This window comes from Pezoporus wallicus, unplaced genomic scaffold (assembly GCF_028554395.1).
Source record: "Pezoporus wallicus isolate ANWC-B61680 ecotype Strahan unplaced genomic scaffold, APGP_CSIRO_Pwel_v1 contig_1035, whole genome shotgun sequence".
In the NCBI taxonomy this organism is placed as follows: domain Eukaryota; kingdom Metazoa; phylum Chordata; class Aves; order Psittaciformes; family Psittacidae; genus Pezoporus; species Pezoporus wallicus.
In genome coordinates this window covers 254502-272911 of record NW_026636811.1, presented here as the reverse complement: position 1 = coordinate 272911, position 18410 = coordinate 254502, and the positions used below count along the sequence as shown (strand labels likewise).

The 18410-nt window shown below is 36.7% G+C and overlaps 1 protein-coding gene across 1 annotated transcript in view; it reads right to left on the bottom strand.

Moving 5' to 3' along the window:
- Nucleotides 1-18410, bottom strand: part of FAF1 (Fas associated factor 1) — a 169855-nt gene that overhangs the window by 113121 nt on the left and 38324 nt on the right. The window contains exons 4-7 of the mRNA XM_057401776.1: nucleotides 17191-17399; nucleotides 13859-13950; nucleotides 13422-13510; nucleotides 5607-5712 (exon numbers count right to left, since the gene is read on the bottom strand). Coding sequence (XP_057257759.1) covers nucleotides 5607-5712; nucleotides 13422-13510; nucleotides 13859-13950; nucleotides 17191-17399 — 496 coding nt within the window. The remainder of the gene's footprint in view (nucleotides 1-5606; nucleotides 5713-13421; nucleotides 13511-13858; nucleotides 13951-17190; nucleotides 17400-18410) is intronic.

Genomic DNA, 18410 nt, shown 5'->3' with positions numbered 1-18410 from the left:
CTGTGAGGAATATATTAAGCTTCGTAATTAATAGAGAAGTAGAAGAGTGCCCTTCCTTTATGTCTTAGTGCTGCTTCTGTTGCATAAAAAGAAAAATAGTTATATACCTTTATGGGTAGGATCTGCCCGAAACAGATCTCTACGGTCAGATATTAAGATATTTCAAGCGCCTAATAAAGCTATCACTTTTGAACAGGTACATAAAAGGTATTTTCTCTTTATTTCCCAAGGAACTTCCTTTTCATATAATTCCTAACACATGACCATTTACAAAAAGTTTACCAAGGATTGCTTTTAGCAAATACATTTTAGATTAGCAAGGTGCTGGTTTTCTTTAGAAAAAAGGCATAAAAATAAACGAATCGAAAAGCCAATTTAGCTTCATAAAAATAGATTTTTCTCTTGTTTAAAAAGTCAAAACCTAGCTTGTTACCTGGTACTCATTTACCACTGTAGAACACTGAGGCTATCACAGTGATAGACGTTTAAATTATGTATACTGCTGTTATGACTCCCTATAAATTTAATATAATTTTTACACTACAGATTTCTTTAAAAAGCAAACAAAATGTTCAAATTTCACCAAAAAAAAAAAAAGTATGTCTGAAGTACAATCAGTATAGCAGCAACATGGTTTAACAGCTTCTCTGGTACTAAGAGAATAATTGAACAATAGTGTAGAATGTTTGTGCAGCTCCTATCAAAATACTGAAAAGCGTTAGTTACTGGGTTTTATTAGCATAAAAATAGTTTTCAACAATTTTAAATCAAATTAAAAAAACATCAAAACATAACACACCTGTGAAACCATTCACGTATGTACCACATTTGGATACATCTATTCTCATTTCTGGCAAACATTTTATTTAAACTACTTAGCTACAACATTAAAAAAGAACATTATTTAGATACACATTTTGTGTCCCCATGCCAGTGACAGACCTTCACTGGGGATGATCTCACTCAACAACAACTGGCTTGCAGAGGTTTTGTACAGATACCAAAAATCAGATCTGAAAAAGGTACAAGACCTTCAGCTGAATTATTTTTCTGCATGCTAAAGGTAATTGATCTGCTTACTTATATTTATCTATTATGTTTATTTAGGCTTTTTAAATAAGGTTTCTGTCAGCATGTTTATAAACGGTGGGTTCGTAGCTTGTTTCACATTCATCTGTTTATCAAAAAAGTTTCTAGAGATTCAGCACAAAGGACTTCAGACTGTCACCAGGGTCTGTCAACACAGAACTTATAGTTTATCTCAGCCCAGGCAGTTGTAGGCACAAATAGTTCCTCCTCCTGCCTGGAGTGCTATTGGATACACTGCTTTTCATATTCCACCTTAGCCAGTAAGTCTATAGGGAACAAAGAACAAATATATTACCTAGCACAGGTGACAGGGATGCTAAGCAGCTACCCTCTGATTAGGTTATTGGCTAAAAGAACAGAATAAAGAGCAGATGCAGCTATGCAGAGGCAGCCCCTATTTAGGGACCCATCTCCTTTCATTGTTTGCACAGATTTTATGTTTTACCAGGAATTATAATGCCCAGTACATGCTTTACCTAATATTTTCAACTGGAATCTCCAGCAGTTACAACACAAAATTACCGATCTGCAAGAGGCCTGAGGTTTCTGCATATTTAACCCATCCACTCTTTAGCAGCCACAGCTTGTGTACATGGGATACACTTCTGTAATCCTGCACACAGCAATCACAAAAAGGCTTCAAAGTCTATACCAAGAGTAAAACAGACAAATGAAAACTCCTTGTTTTTAAAAGAGTTATCCAGTTTGGGGTTGTTTTTTTTTCCTATGTCACTGACTAAAACAAAAAGTGTGGGGCACACTATTGTGACATGAACTCAAAAATCAAAGTGTTTTTACAATCAGTTTGCCTGCTCCAGGATAAGAATACAAACTTGCTTTCATGAAACATTTAAATATCCCACACACACACCTTAAAAAGGTTGTTCTTCATTTCCATCAAAGACGATAACTACAACTTGTGAAAATTAAAGTAGCTGAAACATTGGTTTCTAAATGAGAACAAGTTAGTAAAAATAGAAAACAAATTATGTTGAACGTGGAAATGCCTGGTAATAATTTAGCACATAGCTTCTCAAATCAAATGTTAAAAATTCTCTCACTGCAATTATTTCTAGCCTCTACAAATTATGTTAACAGAATAAAGAGCAAGCATTCAGACAGAAAACTCATTTTAGTCTTGTAAGTATTAAGAGTTCAATTTGTTAGAATTGTCCTTCTTTAACCATATGATACACTGAAAACGTACTTATTTACAGTCTCCAAACTAGCACCAAACCTACTGATTTCCACTTTAAAATGCAGATCAGGGATAAAAGTAACCGTGGTATTTCCCAGAACAGTATCTGCTCAGACTTAATTCTGTAATTTTACAAGAACAAACAGATGTCAGAAACCTCTGACACAGATTAATTTGCAATTTAGACCCACGTTATCTTTAACTTTCGCAGATAACGACTCCCCTGCCCAACTTACAAGAAAAATCCAATGTCCAGAATTTTAGTTAAGTTTAATTTTGTATTCCTTTTCTAAAGATTCCCCATAGGCTTATAATCCTCCAACAGTATTACTGAATGTAACATATCTTTTAAGCTGAGAAATTAAATAAATACATGAACAGTTGAAGATATAGATAAAGCATGTAAAAAAAAAAGGGGGGGGGGCAAAAAAGCTGCATTTTCAATTGCCATCAAATATCCAACTACTGAATTAATACGCAAGAAATTGTGGAAGCAGACATGAGCACTACGGCTTCAGGCTTCTCTCAAAGCATTTTCTGTCAGATTCCTTCCCCATTAAACAGTAAGATTTCTTTGGAATAACAATTCCTCCAAATATCATTTACTATTAAACATGCATTTTAAACACTAAAAAAAAGACAACACAGAACTGAAGCAATAGTAGTTTAGGAAAGCACAACTCACAGCTGTGGATATTGCATTTAATCTACTGCAAAATATTTATGTCAGTTTTGAAAGGATGTTGGGGTTGGGGTTCTTGGTTGCGTCTTTTTGGGGGGCCTTTTTCAGACATTCCTTGAATTTTCCTTTTATTCCTTAAAATTCACAGTGTTAATAATAACAACAAATTAAACAACCAGCCCTGGAGAGACAGTTGCACCCAACTGTGGCAAGCAGGCAAACACTTATAGAATTTTAAGTATTTCTTTTAATAATTGATGCAGTCATTTTGAATCTTTCTGCATAGGATATAACGTGTGAGTAGATTGCATTAACACTGCTTAAACATTTCAACTTGTCAGTATGGCCAAGTCGATTTCTGAAATATTTGCAGTATTTTCCCATCGAAACAGTAATAAAGGTAGAATAAATATATGCCACTGCTTTATAATCACTGAACATTAATGAATATTTTATGTCTTTTTAAATCTCCCTGTTTAATTTAAAAGGGTGAAATTAAGTCTCCTCCCTGCAATATGCCAATTATCTGTAAATCAAACAATAACTTGGCCATTATACTCCTTTTTGTTAATATACCAGAAGCTAATTTGAAAACACTGAACTGCATTTTTAGGTAATAATTGAATAGTCCTTCCTGCCCTCTTGTGGTTGGCAAATGCAACTCCCAGAGAGCTTTTCCACGGTGACAAAAAAATACCAGAAGGAAAGTAAACTATTAATTTGTTAAAGTGTGAACAAGAGAGGGAAGGGGAAAAAAAAAAAAATAAATCAAACCATCTAACAGTCCCTGGAGAGGAGACAGACAAGGGAGAGAAGAGAAGGAAAGATTCCTTCATATCACACAGACTAACCAGATTCATCAGTCATTTGCTACAATGCTCACTCTATGCTAAAAGGAAAAAAAAAAAAATTAAAAAGCCATTAGGGACTTAACATCCAAAACAGTGCTTGTTTTCTATAATTAGACAAATGCTCGCCAACCCTTTTACTTCAGCCAAATCCCCAGTGATTTCCCCAAGACTCTGCACAGACAGACATATTCACCTGCTCAGCATCAGCTGCACAAGAAGCTCCGAATTATCTTTCCATTTTAGCCTCTGACACAGTCTTCATAATTTTATAGTATTAGATGTAATACTTAGATAGAAGACATAAAGGCAAAGAAAGGTTTGATGCTCATGCTGGTTAAGGGGTTTATCATTTTGGTTGCTTAACGGAGAAAATCATAACTGACTTTTAAATTACATCAACTTTATATGGTAACACATTTACTATAGTCTGCCATCATCAAGAAGAAAGAAGACTTCAGTGCATGTAGAAGCAGCCTAGATTCCCATGCACTGTCACAGCTTTCTGGTTCCTCTAAGCTGGGAAAGACTCATGAGCAAAGTAGTAATTGATATAGCATACATAAAAATCAAATACACAATACGCGTGTTTTCTTTTAGAATCTCACCACTTTATAATTAAAACCAAATATTCTGATAATTTATTGCCATAAATATTCAAATTGTTATTAATTGTAAAGAGTCAGCGCTCAGCCCCTCAAAAAACAAACTGATGCAAGAAGGTTTGTTTGTATTTAAAAACAAAGCAAAATAAAACAGAACTTACTATAATAGGCTTAAAAAGGTAAGTAAAAAACAGACTTTTATGCAGGGGAGATATCAGAATTTAGATCTTAAGAATAGTAAGATTAACAATGAAAACGATGGTTTTTCACTGTTGTATGAGATACTGTTCCTCTAGCTAATATTATGGAACTTGAAATAATTCTGTCTACGACATCAGCATGTGGCATGAAAAACTTCAATAAATCTGTTCAACCCTAAAAGACCAGACCAACAGCAAACATACATTTAATTTGAAAAGCAAACATTTAATCTTAATATTTTGTAATGCGAATTCTGAAGATTCACATTTGTAGATTGTTTGTCATGTTTCCAGAAGTTAGTAGGCTATATAGAAAATAACATCCAAACCACCTGGCATTAGACATACCATGGAGCACGAGGTAACAACCTTTGGCTTTAGAAAGCAGTTTTTAAGATATGCCAGACTGCTTGTTTTAAATTCAGAGTCCAGACTCATATTGGAGATATTTGTTCTTACAGGACTTAATTCTGATGAAGTTCTCTACAATATCACCCCTTGCTGGCCATTCTAGAGAATGGCAGTGACGTCCATTATCCACAAAACCATTTGGCTAGCAAGAATTACAGCATTACAATAGCAACCAGTAACGGTAGAGGTGCCTACAAAATGGAGATGGAGCTGGTTGAAAGAAGGGAAGACAGAGGGAAGCTTCAAGGGGCTTAAAGATAAAATGTGATTTGAGTAATTGCTTTCCTCATTATTTTAGAGTAATTCAATAACACTTATTGCATATTTTGCTACTAGCAAACAAAAAGAAACATCTTTTCTGTATAAATTAACAGAAATCTATTTCTTTTTAGGCCAAGTTCTTTAATCAAATTACAGCAATCTTGGTGATCCTATTGATTAAACTAAAAAAAACAAAAAGAGTCTAATAAAATGAAGGAATATCCATCAAGAGACTATGTAAACGCTCTTTAACAGAGCTGGCATTAGCTATAATGAGCTACATTTATTCTTCAGCTGTGAAGCAGCACTCACCTCCTGAATGGTACTGCTTCCTGAGAAGTTGAGGTTGTACTCCCGCTGGACTTCTCTATGGGTGACAATCAGCATGAAGTTTTGATTTAATGACTCCTGCAGGGCCCTGAAATGGTTGAAAGAAAAACAAGAAAATCAGGGATAAGCATGTTATAGCTTGTTTTACAGTTGGATGCAAAAACCACAGGGTACCCTAAACTCTACATGGACAAGTCCAGGCACAACATTATCATCTCTCTTTTCACTCTTAAATGCAAGGAAGCATGCTGAGAATGACCAAAGGCCATTCCTGAACTCCTTCCTTAATAAGGTGACTGCAGACTTTAAAGCTCTTCTAATGTTAAGTATTCTCAAAATTGAGAGACTCGCATTATCTTCACAAACATCGGGTATATTTAGCACTCATAAAGCCATTAACATCAGACTTGTAAGCATATTGATAACCAGACAAAATATCAAGCTACAATGCACATTAAAAACTGATGGTAAGTAGAACAAGGCAAAGCATGCTCTCGCTTCTCTCGGTTACCTGAAGCATAAACCAAACGGACATTCTTCCGCTTAGTTTCATTCGAAGCACATAAACCCAGCTAATTAGAACTGGAGGAGAACTAACCACAGCAAAATTTCTCATGTGGGTATTGAGCATTTAGAAAAGTTAGTTTTGCCCAAGCTGTTTTAAATGTGCATTAAAACATCTTTAATCATATGAACTATAACACTAATCTTAAAATATAGATTAAGCAGGCCAGCTATATGTTCATGTTGTCACAAACTTGGGTTCTTATTTGTATTTTTCCCTGATAACAAAACATCTGGATGTTAAAAAGGCCTCCTGTTTGCTTCATTAGGTACAATATTATGCAGCTATCTACTTTTCAAAATAGAAGGCAGGACTTCTGTTACAGGCATGGCAATTACAGCCCAGTACAGTCTCATACAGGCTACAAAACTGCAGCAACACTGTAACATAAGCTTAGATTTCTAAACAATATTTAGGCAGACTTGACCTGTTTGCTGGCATATGGAATTAAATTGGGCTTATTCAATCCTAGTTTTTTCTTATCATATACTCTTAAAAGAATGGCAGACTGGGGGCTTTTTCCTGTACATCATCACTATTCCATGACACTTCTACATGCCATTCCTCTTAACAATAAAGGACAAATTCTGTATGTAGATGAGCATAAGCACAGCTGTATCTCAAGATACAAGACAAGAAAGATTACTAGATTATTTGAAACCTGATTTGTTAGTTTTAACTTCTATTGCAATTCCTGATGTGCGGTTTTGCCGCTCAGATGGAAAGAAACCCATGCAATACTCATAGGACGCTTTAGCGAGTGATGCATGATTTGCTTTAACATCTCAAGAAAAATTACCTTACAAAAATATCTTCACTAAGCAACTTCATTTGGATTCTGTGACATCTTAAACATAATAATCAAGTACTACAAAGTGAAGTTATGAAGTGCTATTTCTCATCTTGTACGGTCTTGTGGTATGGAAGATAAATATAACTCATTGTCAATGCCAAGTTTGATCAAGTATATGAGAGACACTCCAAATGTAACTGACGTCATCTATGCTGAACATGAAGTTCACTGCACTTGGCACAAAATCTTGTAAGAAAAGTCCTAAAGAACACTTAATAGTCCTTCAAAAGGGGGGGGGGGGGGGAGTTGTATGCCTATTTTTAAAGGTAATTCTAATTTATTAACAATAGGTTTTGCATCACTGCAGCCATATTTTCTTTTGGCAAACGTTCAGCAGCAATATCCTGCTGTGCTTTTTCAGATTCTGATATTTTATTTGTTTTCAGTAAATACTGGAGGCAAATCACATATTAATTGCTCTGAAAACATTAATTACAGCATATGTGAATGGTTCTGGATTCTATACAGAACAGCACAAGGCTTTCATAACTATTTTTGACTCTTATCTGAATATCTGTAGATGCTGACTGATAACGATCCACATTTTCATTCTGTAATTGATGCAAACACAGAATGAAACAGGCTAGTTCAATCAAACCCTCTACCTCTCAAGGTACGTGTGATACACAGCTTCAGCACTATCCAAACTACGGCATGCTGATAAAAAGCATCTGTCCATAGGAAAGGTTTTCCACTTCTCTATTTCATCTGGATGTGATAGCAGAGAGTATTTAGAAAAGGAAAAATATATTCTTCAAACACAGTTAATTTAAATGAAGTGCTTAAAATTAAAAGCCTCAATTTTTGAAGTTACTAGCAGTTTTGACACCTCTACTTTTTGGATTTCTAAACAACACAAGCTGAATGCTGCTAACAAGCAAATTCTCAGTACAGATTCATAGATGAATATAGTCAAAGAAGAGGCTGAAAATTAAGCTGTCTGAAAAAAACAAATAAAAAAACTTGAGGATAAATTTGGTTTTGAAGCGTTAGCAATTAAAGTGCATGGTTAATTATTCACTTTTTCTTCAGAAAAAAAAAATAATATAATGATAAGTATTACTTGTGCTTGCACAGAAATGCAGGGGTCAACTGATCCAATCCTTTGAGCTCCCACATCAGAATTTCATATGGCCTGACAGCCACAAGACCTGGCCTATATATGTTGGGAGAAGGAACCGATGGCACTTCTGATGAGCCATTTGTGCCAATGACTCCCTATGTGTACAAACACTCCTCTGAGGACCTGGGTCGATCTGAGCACCCAGCTGGACAGCCAGCAATTAATTTCCTCCAGCAACTACAGGTATAGATTACCCCAAATTATTTGTGCCAGGAGATCTCTGTTTCCAAAACACACTAAAATTGTATTTTCAGCCATTAAGGCTACCCACAAATGTACAAAATAAGAGCACTAAGCAGATTCATTTTCTTGCAAATGTTATCAACTGACTATAGCCTTCGAAATGAAACATCCGCATGAAAGCAAAGGGGAGTCAGGGCAAAACCCAGGTCCCATTAAAGTCAAGACAGATTTCTGCCACCCCACCCCCCCTTAGTTCTAATAAAATGTAATTTATCTGAGAATTAATTAGTGGGAAAACTAAAATCTGGAAACCACTCCTATCAGCATCATTTCTACACTCCTGCAAACCCTACCTTTAAAAAGCATTTGCTGACAGGTTATATATTGCCATTACATTTTTTTCCCCTCAGCTGAATGATTATACTTCCACTACGCAGCACAGGAGACAAGGAAACTTGATGGCATTTTGGGGCACTAATATAGCATTAGAGGAACTCTGTCTACACCCAAAAAAAGAAGCCCAAACCCAAACAACAGAAAATAGACCTGAACAGAGTCATCAATCTGACCAGTTCTAGCAAGAGAGGCTTGGATCAGTTTAGGATTTCATGCGGATTGCATACATAGAACTATTATCAGCATTATCACAATGCACAGAAACCTCAGTGTGGGACCAGGATTCAGCTGGGGTTAAAACTCTGCAATATACAAAAATGTTCCTTTCTGAGACCTGAATTTCAAGCAAAGGAAGTTGCAAGCATTTTATTTTTTTTCCACTAAACTCAAAATATCAGAACTCAATTATGAGTCTGGAAAGAACTTATTCACTCCATCAGAATTCAGTACAATTTATGAACCACAAATCTAACGAACTAAGAACAGAAACAATATTTAGCCAAAATTGTCCAACTGCAAATAATGCTAATCTTAAGAGAGGGCAACTGATCAATCAGTCTGAAGCAGGATAGTATTAGTACTGATATTTATTATATTTTAAGCTTCCAGTTCTACTGCTTTTCTATTTTTCTGTAACACAATACACAAAATAGACTGGTTTTATCTATTATTAAGTGGCTGCCTCGATGCTCTGATTTTTTTTATGTAACGCTTTGCTTTTTAACAGCATTTTTCTTTGAAATTTTAGTAATATTTCAAGCTTTGAAACCGAAAGTATCTCCTTAATCAATGATCAAATGTCCCTTTCCATTTCAGTTCTGTATGTTTTTAAGGAACGCATTCAGTATTTCCCACTAGGCAGTATCTTCTCACTTACATGGAGATTTCTCCCAGAATCTCTGAATTTTACATAAACAGGTATGGCGCAAGGTAATTAACATTTCCATTTTAAACTTACAGATTTATACAAGCTCATGTCAACAGAAGTCCAAATTTACTGTAATTACAGATTATTTACATTAAAACAAAATAAGAAATCAGTATGTAAATGTAATGTTTGTTGTAGCTAATGCAGCAGGAGGTGGTAGATTAGGTTCAAACAGCAATCAGTTAGCGAATCTGGCTAACATGTAAATGAGCAGAAGCCCTTTTGTTTACATTTTATCGCATTTTAAACTTCAAGATTTTTAAACTGTCTCATGAGCAGATGTGAAAATAAAACATTAATCTTACCATTCTTATTGAAGCTTTCAAAGTAACTAAAGCAAGGCACTGCTCCTGTCCAGCTAAACAGACAATACTAATAACTGGAGTTGCAGGTTACATCATTCTTAATTAACACTCTGCTACAGTTGATAACATACAACAAGACACCATGCCACAATCACCACTGCTCCGCAACAATCTAAAACACAGGCACTCAGCAACACATGGACCCATTACTTGGAAAATAGGGGTTGTGAGGTGTTTTTTTTTTCCTATCCTCACAGATAACATTTCTTAAATGAGTTACAATTGCTTAGCAAAAATACATTCTTTCTAATAATCACCACCTAATGTGACTGGTCAAATTGCTTTTAACTGGTTTGAACTTTCCAGTGATTTACCAGGTATAGTAAAGTAACTAAGACTTTCAGCTATTCACAAAAAAGTATAAATATAAAATACATTATATTCATTAAAATTACAACCAAAGAAAAAAATTGATAAAAAGCATCTCCCAGGACATACAAGACAGAAAGGAGAGAAGATCCTGATGACTTAGCTCCATGGCCAGATTCACATGCCTATGCTTTTGATGCTCCCTTTTTGCATTCTCCCAAATCTTTTTCCTAAACTGGCCCTCAGTTTTCAAGAAGCACCCAAGGCAACAAATGGAAATAACTGCACTCCAAGGAAGCAAAGAATCTAATCTGATGAAGCTGGTGCAAGGGGTCTCTCCCCTTTGACAATTAAACACTGGACATTCTTTAGCACCTTTCAAGACCGATTTCCAAAGGAAATCATGTTTTTCTCCACTCACCTGTCCCATCTGGGAACTTTTAAACGTATTCACTAGTTTCAAGGAGGTCTGACAGTGTTAATAAGGTCTGAAAGACTGGGTCTAAATCAACAGCCAGGCAGAGGAAAGGGACCCAATTTACTACCCACCTTAGTTAAAAGCTGCATTGCAAGTGTAGTATTTTATACTCCATCCAGCTGACTTCTGGCCAATGATCTCACAACTACCCACGGCATATGATTTTTTCCTTTGATATTACCTGACTACCAGCTGGAGAACAGAGGCAGGGCTGTCTATACAGGGTTAAAAAAGTTAAACAGGTGCTAGCTACAAAATACATGGGAAGAACTGGAGACAGCGTCAGAGGTAGGCGAGATGCGGGAAGCATGGAGGGACAGGGCTGAGACACAAATTCAGTAGAAATCAGGTTTCATTCTGTCCACAGTTCACAGAACATGTTGTTATTCTTCTTCAGATCAGGCATGGATAAGTATGGCTTTGCCAAATGGGAGAAGCAGGGCATGTACAGCTGGTATTTGACATTTAAATTTAATCTTTACACCTCAATTTACCAGCATGTGGTAGTAATTCACTGGGTTTCTATTACCTATAAGAGCTTTAGATATGTCACTGGTGAACATAGATACCCTAGGAGATTTTTGCTTGTTTAAATTGCAGGATCACTTTGCCATTAGATTTAGGCGCTACTTTTAAGTCAGTTGTGGGTTATGCCCATTCAGTCTGTCAGAATAAACTTCAATGCCTACACACCAATATGTTGGAAAAGGATGGTTCAGACACTGTTCCCCCTCAATGTCAAGAACAGGCACAAACTGCAGTTTATAGAGCTGTGACCAGATTGTTCCTGCTAAGGGCATATACATAAAATATCATGTACTGAAACCTCAGGCTTTTCATATATCACTTTCAGGATCTATTCAAATCATGACTATCTTGAGTTCAAAATAGAAAGCATTTGAAGACAACAACAGATAAACTCACAAAGTAAGAGGCAAAGTTCCTTATCATCCATTAATAATAGATGTGAGCATGATGCTTTTAAAAATTGTGGGTAACAAACTAATCTGAATAATAACTGACCTAACAGTAGGCAGTAAACAGTGTAACTGCGTTTGGTACATTGCTTCAATTAGATGCGTTTTGATCTGCATTGATGCTTTAATTGGAGGCAAGCCTCCCCTTTCATCTAGAATTTATGACTTCAGGGAGATGATCTAGCCTTCAAATTATCCTTGTTTAAGTAGCCACTAATTAATCATCATTTGCTATCCCAAAGCTACCAACTTTACCTTCAAAATATCCAGCACTAATCTCCACTATGAAACAAGTATAAACTGTAAAGGTAACAAACAACCACTTTGATTTTAAGCAAGTTCTTTGAAACTATTCATCCACTAAAAAAGCCTAAGAACTGTTTTTAAACACTTTGTTATATAGTTTATTGCAGCTGCAATAAACAACATTCTTCAGACCCCAGTTTTCTTTCCAGAATCAGACATTCAAATTACAATATTCAGGGATACCTGGGTGGAAAATTTTGAAATTGGTAATGGATTGTTTTTAAAAAAATTAGTGTCTGCAGTGTTATTCCACAGTATTTTCACTGTCTTTCACTTAGCTGCTTAAGTACAATGGCTTATTGTCCTTACACACAATTACAGCTCCTGTTTGCACATACAGGGCGCATACAGCTCACCCCCTCTCTGCTCCCTCTGCTCCAGTGCCACTATTCTTGCTTTTAATGCTTCTTTTCTTTAGTATTATAATTCATATCAGCATTCACTTCCTCCACAGAGTTACACTTGTGCAGTTATGCGTACAAGTACCTTTCAGTAATATAAGAAATACTTTTAGTCATTAGGAAACCAATTATTTCCATCAACTGTCAAGATTTCCCTCACCAGCAATATGACTGCATTTGTTGAATATTCTCCTATCGATTAGAGGGTAGAAAACTGACGCCTTCCTCAGACAGCCAGAAGGCACTCTCCAGTCTAATGATAAAGCAATTTCAGCAGTTCCCAGCAGGGTCCAGAGCTGCAATCCCAGGCTCAATTAGCGGGCACCCTCTAGCGGCTACTGAATAAAATCCATACTTTGCTGATTAAAGAGCCAATACAGGTCTGCCTTTGAGAAAGGGTAGGAAAGAAAACAAGCTGAAGCAATCAAATTGCAAATTACTTTGTAAGAGTAAAGATTCCATCTTCTATAAAATAAGATTTCATTCTCAAACCTTAGCAATAGCCACTGACACGTGAACACTCACCATTAACTTTTTGGCTATTCAAGTAAGTATTAAAAGACATCCTGCTCCATTAGAGGAAACTGATTATAAGATGACAAATGACTTTTTTTAATAATTTAAGATTTATTTTAAAGTATTTTTATTCTACTTTCTCATTTCCACACTACACTTTTGTTAAATTAAAGTCATCACATCTGGGAGGTGTAAAATTCTGCGTGTACCTAAGTGGTACCTGTACCACACCTTCTTTTCAACAATGATGTGCTGAGATACTTCCTCCCAACACTTCCTAGAGCAGTGAAAATGCTCTGTATTTACTGAATGCAGATTCCTGCGAGGATACCCGTGGCTTCATAAAAACCATACAAAACCAAATCACACAAGCAGAATTTATGGCTAAAAGACTTACCCAGAATGACTTGAAGAAGGAGGAGGCAGGTCAGGTGTTAGAACATAAAGACTATTATTTTTTGGCAAGTGTAGAGTTTTTAAAACAGTCTGAAAGGAGAAAAATCATTATAAATAACATGTCAGAACTGATGTTTCATTTTATTTCTTTTAATTATTGATACTTATTTACAATACCACCAAATATTTTGCTTCAAGATACACTTGCTATTAACTTCGTAACACCCTTTTTGTAGATAGGCCATGATAAATACATAGCCCACACAAACTAAAGTCATTTGTCCCAGATTCTTTTGCAATGCTTAAGAGTTCCTTGTATGCCACCCAAGACATCTAACACTGTTTGACACTCGCAATTTGTGCATTGTAATTCCCACCCACATACATTGAGTTTGAAACTCTGAATTCAGTTAACTGAAAACACAGTTGAGAACTTACACTATCATCTACATCTCCAGTCTTCCACCCTTTTAACAGCATTTTAGATGCAGGAATCTGAAGTTCATTTTCTAGAATATGTTTGATATCTCCTAAAGAGAAAACAAAGAAAATATATAAAATATAGATACTTACTGCTTTATTTCAAACAGTACTGAGTTATAGCTAAAAAAAAACAAGAGTAAGGTATAATTTACTATGAAAACTGCTTTAAGTATAGTTACCCTTGTAACATGCATTTCAAACAGAATCACATGAGGATCTGAGGTTTTGGGCACATACTTAAATAGTTCTACACTGCGTATGCTAGACACATGTATTTGCAGATGCATGCTACCTTGAGCAATGGCCTTTGCCAGCAATAAGGAGGGTGCATATTTTTGATACCTAATTCCATTATCGTTAGTCCTGACCTAAAGAACTGGAGTGTTCACACAATTTACCCTCTCTGACAACTTTTTCAATGTTTTGCACATTTCAATGCAAAACATGTCTTCCTGTAGCTACTATAGTTGTAAAATAATTCAGGCTGCAAGGTACATCAGAAGCTCATCTAGCCCAAGGCCAGCTCAAAGGTCTAATTCAACCAGTTTAGTGACAGATTTGTCCAGCTGACTCTTAAGCACTTTCTAAGGGTGAAGTCTGATAACTTCTCTGGCCAATCTATTCCAGTACTTCACCACTTTCAGCTGAAAAAGAAATAAAACCCCTTTTATCTAATGGGAAATTTTTATATTGCAAACTGTGTCCATTGCCTCTCATCTTACTATCGTGCACCTCCAAGAGTCTGGCTCCATCTTCTCCATGTCCTCCCAACAGCTACTTATAGACAGAGGTAAGGTCTCTTACCTCTCCCCTTCTCTTTCCCTAGCTCAACAAATCCACTTTCTTGTGCCTCTCTTGTGTTGCCATGCACGCCAGGCCCCTGACTATCCTGCTGGACTCACTTTGGAATTTCAACATCTTTCTTGCACTGGAGACATCAAAAACCAGATGCAGTGCTCCAAATGCAGTCTGACAACTGCTGAATAGAAGGGAATAATTATTTCTCTGGATCAACAGGCTACATTCTTGCTAACACAGCCTAGTACCTGGCCGGCCACCTTCACTGCATGGGTGCACTGCCAATGCACCCCTATTTCTTTTCTTTATAAGCTGCTTTCTAGCCTGTCAGCCCTGAGCCAGTTATCAGACAGGATATCACGGAGCTATCCTGTCCCACATGCAGGACTTCAACTTTGCTTTCTTTTAACTTCATGAGGGTCCTGGCAGCCCATTTCCCCAGGCTGTCCAGGTCTGCACTCCTGCAGGCTGTCCAGGTCCAGCATTCCTGCACTTCACTTGCTCTGATCTGGTATTCACTGTGAACTTGCCACGAGCACTCACCTTAACAACAAGGGTTTTAATAAAGACATTAAGCAACACTGGCCCCTGGATCAACCTGAGGGACATCCCTAAACTAGTAACTGTTTACCAGTCAGACTTTGAGCCCAGCAGCCCAGGCAATTATCTACCTCCCTTTGCAGCCCATTTATCCAGTCCTTATCTTGGCGATATAAGAACACTAAAGCAGAGTATGTCAAAGGCCTTACTAAAGTCAAAGTGACATCCGCTGCTCTTCCCTTGTCCACAGAGCCAATCATAAAAGGCAAATAACATTAATTAAGCACAATCTGCCCTTAGCAAATGCATGCTGGGTGTTTCAAATCATTTTTTTCTTTCTTTCCTCTGCTCAGAAAGGGCTTCCAGAAAGATTTTCTCCATAAGCTTCTCACTGACCAATTTCAGCAATCGCTATTGAACAGCGGGCTCACATTTCCCTTAGCCTTTCCTTACATGCTGATGGACACAGAGAAGCCCTTCTAATCCCTCAGTGGTTTCAGATCCACCTGAGCTTCGGTCTTCCTAACTCCAAACCTGCACACTCTGGCAGTACCTCCATATTCCTCCTGGGTAGTAGCCCATCACTACTTTTCACCTTCTCTGTACTTTCTTTTTGCATTTAGCTTGGTCAGAAATTCTTTGTACTTCTGTGCTGGCCTTCTGCGACGCTTGCTCCTTTTTCTGCATGTTGGAAGGAACTGTTCTTGTGCTCTGAAGAGGCTGTCCTTCAAGATCAACCAGCTCTCTTGAGCCTTTTTGACCTCCTGAACAGTCTCTCATGGGATCCTGCCAAGCAGATCCCTGAAAGAGTTCAAAACTTCTTTCCTGAAGATCACAGCTGAAATTTTACTATTTGCCTTGCTCCTTTCAGGACTTTTAACACAAGGCTGCGTCTTTATACGCCAAGACAAAGACAAAAGTTTTACATTGACTACTTCTGCCCTATAGCTCAACCATTTATACCTGAAAGAAGTTAATAAGCAAAAATAAAGTACTAAGGCTGCAGACCTCTGTTTTGATTAGACTTTTATACCTGCTTTGCATGGATGCAACTGAGTGCAGTGGAAAACATGCAACACTAAGCAAGAATTCAAACTAATCACCACAAGGTGGCACCAGCTAATACCAAATCGAACCCTAAAAAGGCAAATAAGGATCAAAAGTTTCAATTTCAACATTTCATCACAGACATAAGGCTGCAGCACTGAAAATCGTTTTGACTAACTATTTCTTCATATAGTTCCTTATTTTGATCTGCATAGAGTTTGCACTAAAAATGCAAAATTAAAAGTACTCTTCTTAGCAAAGTAAATTAACTCCCAGCTTGGTGAATGTAAAAAATACCACATTCTGCAATACTATCAATAGAGTATTTCTAACATACTGCATCAGTTTTAGGATAAAGACAATAGAACTGATAAGGGAAACCTTATTTTGCACAAAACCAGTTATTTTTGAAGAATGCAATGATGCTTTTCACACTGGAAAGAGTTCCTTTAATCTTGCCACAAATCCTGCACAGAAAGAGATGCCATACAGATTCAAAAAGGAAATGCCAAGGTCATCTGCTTATTAGTAGATTGCATCTACAATAATCCTAACTCCAAATTACATCTTCATTCCTCAACTTCATTGGTAACCTACCTCCATTTTGTTTCTGAAGCGAGTTCGTAGGAAAACTAGATCTCAAAATGAGTATTTGATGGATCACTAACCTTTACAATGGATTAGTTTAATTTTTCTTTTTTAAAAGCTGCAAATAGATCTGAAAATGGTTTGTAGCTGTGAAGGCTGCATTTCTTGGGAGTCTTCTTTTTGGAAAGGTTTCTGGTTGAGTTTGCCTTTTCTTTTTTTTGGATTTAGACTTTTGAGGTTGGGTCTTTTTTTGTTTGTTTTTGTTTCAACAGTTTTACCACAGCAATTTTCATTTCATCTTTACAAATCCTTACCAACTGTGGAGCTGTCTTCAAGTACTACATCCACATTTCTGTCTCTATACTCAACCCTGAAGTCAAGCATTCGAGGTTGTCTTTCCACTATTTGTCTAGATGGCACTACATGGCGAAATGCTGAGGATGAGGAAGGAGTTGAAGAAGCTGCTGTAGAATGACTTGTGGGGCCATATGCTGGTCCATGTAAAGTCTCTCCACCATATTCACTGAAAGATATGCAGATAAGAAGGGTTAAATAGAACAGCTTGATATGTTTAAATAAAAGTCAGCGAAGCAAAATGAACAGTATTAGTCACTTACTACAGTCTACAGCACATACCTCTTGAACAAACTACACAGTCATGTCTGAAAATACTGGTTTATTAATAATTAGAATATAACTTTCATATCATCAATATTATCACTTCAGTAACTCAGAAGTGATATAGGAGAACAGCTTAGCTGATAAGCATTTAATCCATTATTTCAGTCTACAGTTCACTATGCAATTAATATCAGAATTATCTTGATTAGGATTCTTTCCTGTTCTGGGAGTGCTGTCACCCTATAAAATTGGCACCATAGCAACAACAACCAGCCTTCTACATCACTGGGCTAGTATCAAATGCAAGTGAGAATAAGAAATAAAGCTTAAAATACTGCATATGGATTAGTACCTTCCAATACCAAATTAGTGGAAAACAAGTCAGATGTGAAGATAGTACTTCAGGTAAATAAATCAAGATAATGAGATACATATGGCAAAAAAATATCTAAAACTACAACAGTAATGCAACGCTGAATTCTAGCTTGCCTTTAAGTTCAAAATCCTTCAATGCTCCTGGATATTCATATAAGAATATCCCCATACATTCAGCATTACAAGTCGGAATAATCTGGGAAACCCTCACTACCCAGAAGCACTTCATCTTCCTCAGTGAATCTCTCCACAGGCAGCATATAATTGGGATTAGAAACAAAGGTAACAAAACATGAAATTTCAGGAACATTACTCCAGGGCAAGAAACCTATAACATACAGAAATTGAATTTGGAAGGTAAGAAAGTCCACAGGGTAAGCCTAGAGCTTTCCCTTGAGGATGTTCTTATCAGGAAGATTGTCTGGGCAGCTACAGGATATCATGACAGAGGATGCAAGTTAGAAACATAAGCACTAAGAATGGAAGCTAAGCAAAGAAGGATTTAGAAATGCTGAGATGCAAGTTGCCTCATTTCCAT